Below are 7,166 nucleotides of genomic sequence, written 5' to 3' on the forward strand. Positions count from 1 at the left end.
TGCACTATCGTTCGCTAGTTTGCGGCTGGTACAGCGACATCTACCGGGAATTTGAGTAAACTTTCTGCGCTCGACGTTGTGCTATGCTACAATCTCCCCCTCAGTTTCGTAGGGCGACTCGACCACTCGAGATAGTGCAACATAATTTAGTTAAGTATGTGAGTGAATATTTTGTTCGTTGATAAAGACTACAAGGCGACAGGGTACTAAAGTGGATTTCAGCTCTCTGTGCACTTTCTATCTTAGAGATGCTCGGAGACTGACTTTCAACGAACCTGTGGTTAGCTTAGTGTATTTGTGGTTTGCTCCCGCATTTGTGGGTCCTACCCTGTACACGATTTTGTTGCCTTATTTTTGAAACCCCTTGTATTGCGTAAAGTTAAAATAAATACATATTCGCTACTCATCTTCTCTCTGTTTTCGCCCCATCGACCCCGCCACACTACAATCTGGCGTCCAACGCGGGCACTTCGTCGAAAAGCGAACACGTCGTAACGAAGTCGGGGCGGGTGACATCTATAAAGATTAAGCAGAGGCCAGTTGGCAAGGCGAACGCTAACGAAGAAATGTCTGTCAATATGTCCGACACCCAGCTCCAACAGCTGATCGGAGCCATAACTCAAACTCAAACCGCTCAGACTGCACGTCGCACCACATCATTCGCTACGGCAACCTTCACATATGACGGCGAGAGGGATGTAACGCGTGTGAAGACATTCCTAACTGCTGCATCCTGCTTTAAGCGCGTCGAGAAGATGACTGATGGCGATGCACTTGACAGCCTTCCGCTTATCCTAAAGGACGACGCTGCAGTTTGGTGGAATGGAGTGGCAGACAGCGTGTCCACCTGGGACGACTTTAAAAGCCGGTTGCACAGGGCTTTTGCTCCCAAAAAACCTGCGCCCATGATATACCAGGAACTCGTGGGTGTTCACCAGAAGGACAACGAGTTAACGGAAACCTTCGTCGCGACAAAAAGGGACTTAATTGCACAGCTTCCTACGCCGCGCCCCTCGGAGAGTATCCAACTCGACATGGTACATGGATCACTGCATAAGAAGATCAGGGAGAAAGTACTGCGAGAGATGGTCACGAGCTTTGACGATCTTCTAACGGCTGCCCAAAGTGCGGAAGAACTGTTTGATACAAAACCCCAGCCAGCAGCAAAGGGCCGCATCCGTTGTAGCTATTGCAAGAACATTGGTCACTCTGTGGATGTGTGTCGGAAAAAGAAGTTCGCAGAGAGCAAGTCCGCTACAATACTAATATATCATATGTGTATCCATATGTAATGTAAAATACCCTATCCCTATCAAGGTATTGTATTATTTGTATTGTATGGACAAGTTCGAAAACAAGTATTAAGCCAAGGATGTTTCAATAGACAGCGCCTCAGAGTTTTTATCTACAGAAAGTGTAAGTGTTACGAAGTTCATTGAAACGGTTAAACATTTTAAAGAGTGACTTGGTTTTTTGTAATAAAAGTGCTATAACTTAGTAAAAAATGTTTCGGGAACTTGCCGCAAACTGCTCAGGCGAAAGTAATTCAAACAAAGTAGATAAAAGTTGTGGCGCTAAGGAAGCGATTAAAAGAAAAATTAGCATTCTTTCAAATTAATTACTCTCGTAATAAAAGTTTTTATGGGGAAATATGAGAGTTTAATACCATACTTTTCTCAAGACGCTTATTTTGTGCCCTACCTAGTGCAAAAGTACATATACAAAATTAAAGTTAAATTCAACAAGTGTACGAGTAATTCGTTTGTTTTCCATCTATCTTTTCTTAGAGGTTGAAGTTTAAAACTTAAAAACTGTACTTAGTCCTTTCAAAAAATATCCTAGATAAGAGAGAGATAACCAAATATGGACAGACCAGATCAAGGTCGCAACTAGTAAGTGCTCGGCTTACGAATATGCGAATGTACCTTCACGGAAAGTTGCAGTCCGCGACAAATGGCGCCGTATCTTGATGCGATAATCAAAATCACTCATTGTGATCCACAATGATGACTGCGACCATTCTGGCAAGAGTGTTCCGACTAAGAAGAAGAGAGAGAACCAATCCTTCGAATCAGAGGCTCAAAACGAAATTTACAAACAATAGTTAGGATTTAGTTTATAGGATAACTCACACCAAAAACGACATGAATGAATGTGAGTTATCTACGTTAATAAGACCTACTTTAACAAGGAGTAGATTGTTATGCCTATCTGAGCATCCCAATAACTGAATGTCCATTTCAACATGTGTTAAATGGCTTCGAATTGTCAGAACAATGCCTGCAATATTAACTTGTTGTTAGGAACCAAGCCCGTTTTGCAGCTATCGATTACTCGTTAGCCAAAAGGCAGTTTTTACCGGCATAGATTTCCCTAACGGTTCGGCTGCCAAAGTTTGCCATCTGTTGATTTTCGTCCACAGATGCAAGAACCGAATTTATTAATTAGTCATAAACAATACATCCTGGAAATATGTATGATAATGAAAATTCTATGATAGAAATGGTGATTTCAATCATACAAGGTGATTTTTTACAAGCACGCAATGTTTAGCAATACACCTAACCTCATGTAATTTTTACTTTTTTACAGGCTTTCAAATTTTGAAAATTGATCATACCATACCTTTTCGAATATGACTAGGCAGGCAAGCGCATAGTCGCGCGTTAAATGATGAGTACTGACTGACGATATCGATATACTTACGGCCTGATGTTTTATTTATTTATTTTATTTTGTCATTTATCACGCGACCATGCTTGCCTGTCAGACCGTAAGCCCACTATTTGTAAGTGCGATAGGGACGGCCTGATGTTTTATCACTTGTCGCGCGACCATGCCTGCCTGCGGTTTGGATTTGGTTTGATGTTTCAAAGTTAGTAGGTACTTTCCTCATGTTCGTGTGGTGCAAGTATTTTTCTTTAAGGTTGACTGTCACTTAATATTAAAAGAGCGACTAAACAACAACTTTGCCCCTTTAAAAATAACTGTTTTACTCGGTTTCCTGATGGCCTGGAGGGCAATTTTTGAATCTCGTATACGGGATTTTGTCACTAAAATACCGGTTGAAAACGGTGACTTCTTGCTTATTATTTTCAGTGACAATTTTCTGAATTCGAACGCGTGAGACTCAAAAATCGGCTCGCAAGTTCTTCTATAACTTTAAGAAATAGGTACTCCAATTTATTGAAAATTAATATTATGTACCTACACATTTTAAATAAATTTCATGAAAATGGTTAAAATTTTGCAGTGCGTTATATGAATACAATGCCAGTAGCTTTAAAGTTATTTTCGCGGTAATGAAACGGGTCTGTTAAAGTCGAAAACTTAGTGGTTTATCCTTGGGCATGCTTCGAGGATATTGACTCACGGTTCTCTTTATTTTATTTGACTTTTCTCATCCCCGCTTAGTTTTCTCCGATTCGTGTTTTTGTTAAGATTTTTTCTAAGCTACCGGTAAATCCGATCCATTGTTTGCTGAATTCGAACCATTTAGCTCCACAACACAACTAACGGCAAAGGAGAGTTGTTTATAAATAGTGATCGTAAATCCATTTCATCGTTCATTTAAAGATAAGAATAGGGAATGCAAAGGAGAGTTGTTGCCAAATAAATAGTAAATATACTCAAAAATCGAAATTTAAAAAATCCATTTCTTGTAGATATCGTTCATTTAAAAATTCGTTTTCTACATGAAAACGTTTATTTTTTGTATATATTGTGGTATTGAAAACACGTCTGTTATATCTTACCCACTGTAATACGTCGACAGTCAATACGCGCGAGAGGGATGACTGGTTGTCGTTTCATAAACGTACTAAGTACAATTATGTCTGCCGACATGTTTCGTGGCGTATGGAGAGTATGGAGATCCATCATGCTCTTGCAGCGGCTAGAGTCCGTGTATTGTTGCCTGCACTGGTGCCTGCATAGTCGGTTCCAAGATAAAAAAAAAAACCTGATTTCTATAAAACCAACAAGTTTGGACTGTGGATAGTCAGTTCACTATCCACAGTTGGGTTTATAAACTCCAAATTTAGACCCCGAATGAAGGATAAGACCATTAATTCACTCATTGTTATTTAAATATTTGATTAGCTTTAATAAGATCCGGGTCCTCCTCGCCATGGTATCTTCATTGCTGAGGGTCGTGAAGTCCCAATATAATCAGTTTTATTCTGACTTTCTGTTCCGGTTCTGAAGTTGGGTGTAGAGGATAGAAAGGATCTCATCTGTCCATCTTGCGACCTCTGGATCGTTAGCCATCAACCTTGCCAGTAATGATTAGTTGCTCAAGGTTGTGGCCTTTTTCCCTCCAAAAACTCCAAAATTCTACGTAAACAGATGGTTGATAACCTGGTGTTGATTTTCAATTCGCGTAAGATAGACACATTTGTACGGAAGGCAATTCAGGGTATTTGCAAAATCTTCATCTAGCACCGCATCTTGAAAATCTCAATGCGGTTGCAGCCTTTTTCAGACTAGATGAAAATGGAGAAGACTAGAGCGTAAACCATTCCGGTTTTGGTTTTTCTAGAGACATACGGTTCTCAGGAACCAAGACTTATGGAGATAATCCTTGTAGCTAGGACTCTTTTGGCCATTCCTATGCGTATTCTGATTTTCTTTTTCAGAAGAACCGATATTGTCGATGTTTGCGCCGAAGTATATGAAGTCATCTACTGTTACTGGCCTAAGAGCACCTGAGTGTTGTATCTACCTACCACAATCCACCACCATGAGCTTGGTTTTTACTGTGGTTAATCTGGAGATGCGTTTCCAGACTGATGCGTTCCATTTTACCAGTGCTGTCAACCATTTCCGCTTCATTGGCGGCCAGAAATTTGGTGTTATCTGCCTATCGAAGATTCGTTATTTTGGTGCGCACCAATGATGATTCTTCCCTCCCAGCTTCCGCAGGATTTTTTGTAACAAATAAAAGAAGATAAGAGTTTAATGGAACATTCATCCCTCATTGTTAATGAACATTCTAGATAAGAAGATTTCCATTTCCTCGTGTGTCGTGTCTTAATTTACAATAGGTAAAATGTTTATGTAAATCAAATAATTATAACAAAAGCACTAAATCAATACACATTTTGTTTCTCATATTGTAATCAATCAAATAATATTTTCGGTATATGTAAGAAGTTAACAACCCAGGTGAGTCAAGATGATTTAGAAATTTTAATACATAGAAAAACCATAGATAGAAATATAGTGCTGTTCCCTAGCTAAAGCTAGCAAATATTTTATGGAAAATATCAACTGTTGTGTCGCTGCGCGAGTAGCAAAGTAGCCGTGAAATTATTCCGTACTCGACTCCAAAGCCAGTACGCAAACGTTCGAGAGAAAATTAAATCGTATGGAAACTAGTCACTTGATAAATAAGTCGCAGTAAACAGTGCTGAGCCTACGGCTTCGGGTGATAAGACGGTAGAAGTTTTTGGAATTGAGCTACAATTGAGTAGATAACTGATGTGTTTATTATGAGAAAAATACATTTTATTTTCTAATTTTTATCACATTCAAGTTTCATTTTCATGTTTTAATAATTTATAGTCTCGTAAGCTCATAGCGTTAGGAGAAAGCTTTATAATGATACATCATATAAAAATGCACTTTTTTTCCTTTACGAGAAAATATTAATATTGATCTTAATAAACCCTTATTAATTTTTAAATACTAAATTGAAAAAAATATACTTTACAGGATTAAAAATTTTTTCAATACTGTCTCAATGCTAGTGCTAACGGTTACTGAGATTATCCGCGGACGGACGGACACGGACGGACGGACGGACGGACGGTGACAGACAGACATGTCTTATAAGGGTAGTTGAATGCGGAACCCTAAAAATGTACGAGAATTGTACTAAATTGTACGAGGATTAAATCAATACTGTCTCAATGCTTTACGTCGAGTTTCTAGGACAAAATGCGTACCTTGTTATGTGACTTATTAAGCCCATGTCTTGGTAGAGCATTTTGAGACTTTGGGACCCCCCAATTAGCGTAAGTCGTTAACAAAAATTAACTCACTGTCAGTTTTGTGACGATAATTAAGCATGAAATTACAATAAAAATATTTTTTTGTATTAATTACATAAACTTTAAGCGATAATCTACAGTTAGAATGTAAAAAAAGTAAATTTTTAGTAGGGAATGCAATTACCGGTCGTTTTTCAAAACCGGTAATTTACCGACATAGCGTCGCAAAAACCGGTAAACCGGTAATTTCCCGGTTTTGATTTTATTTCATGAAAAATCAATATTTTCCGTCAAAATCGATAATTAAGTAGTTTTTTTAGTAGTGTTCATTAAACTACCACTTTCAAAAGACAAATATGATTAATGAAATCTTGAAAAAAGCAGGTTTTAGGACTTTGTTACAAAAAATAAATACATTTTAGATGCTAAATCTTACAATTAGCACTCATCTTCGATAAAATCAATAAAGATACTAGAAATCATCATAGATTATTCATATAAGTATCACGTATTTGTAATTGCGTAAAGGACAACTGCAGGACCCTGGTTCTTATATCCCACCAGAAACGTGCTGTGTTACACAGCAGATTATAATATGTCACATGCTGGACTGGCAGATCCCGCAAAAACAGGCAAGTTTCGTCAAGGGCAAAGGTGCAAACAGATCCTAAATATACGTCCATTGATAGAGATGGCTTATGAATTCAGTACTTCGATGATCCTCTGCTTCATCGACTATTGCAATGCATCGTTTTGTCATCAAGCATTTGGTAGCTTTCATTGAATTGAAATTCCGTTGAAAAAGGAAACTGAATTAACAGAGAACCTTCGAGCCCTTTTACTTTTGTAAAAGGTGTTGATAAGATTACCCGTCACCTGCCTTCGGTGAATATGTCATCAGAAGAGCCTGCGGAAGCTGGGAGGGAAGAATCATCATTGGTGCGCACCAAAATAACGAATCTTCGATAGGCAGATAACACCAAATTTCTGGCCGCCAATGAAGCGGAAATGGTTGACAGCACTGGTAAAATGGAACGCATCAGTCTGGAAACGCATCTCCAGATTAACCACAGTAAAAACCAAGCTCATGGTGGTGGATTGTGGTAGGTAGATACAACACTCAGGTGCTCTTAGGCCAGTAACAGTAGATGACTTCATATACTTCGGCGCAAA

The 7,166-nt window shown here is 38.7% G+C and overlaps 1 protein-coding gene across 1 annotated transcript; it reads left to right on the forward strand.

Moving 5' to 3' along the window:
- Positions 1-578: 578 nt before the first annotated feature.
- Positions 579-1,292, forward strand: LOC125238324 (activity-regulated cytoskeleton associated protein 2-like). The gene has a single exon (XM_048145630.1). The coding sequence runs from the start codon at positions 579-581 to the stop codon at positions 1,290-1,292; it is 714 nt and encodes a 237-aa protein (XP_048001587.1).
- Positions 1,293-7,166: the final 5,874 nt, after the last annotated feature.

The sequence above is a fragment of the Leguminivora glycinivorella genome, chromosome 2 (assembly GCF_023078275.1).
Source record: "Leguminivora glycinivorella isolate SPB_JAAS2020 chromosome 2, LegGlyc_1.1, whole genome shotgun sequence".
NCBI classification, from domain to species: Eukaryota; Metazoa; Arthropoda; class Insecta; order Lepidoptera; family Tortricidae; genus Leguminivora; species Leguminivora glycinivorella.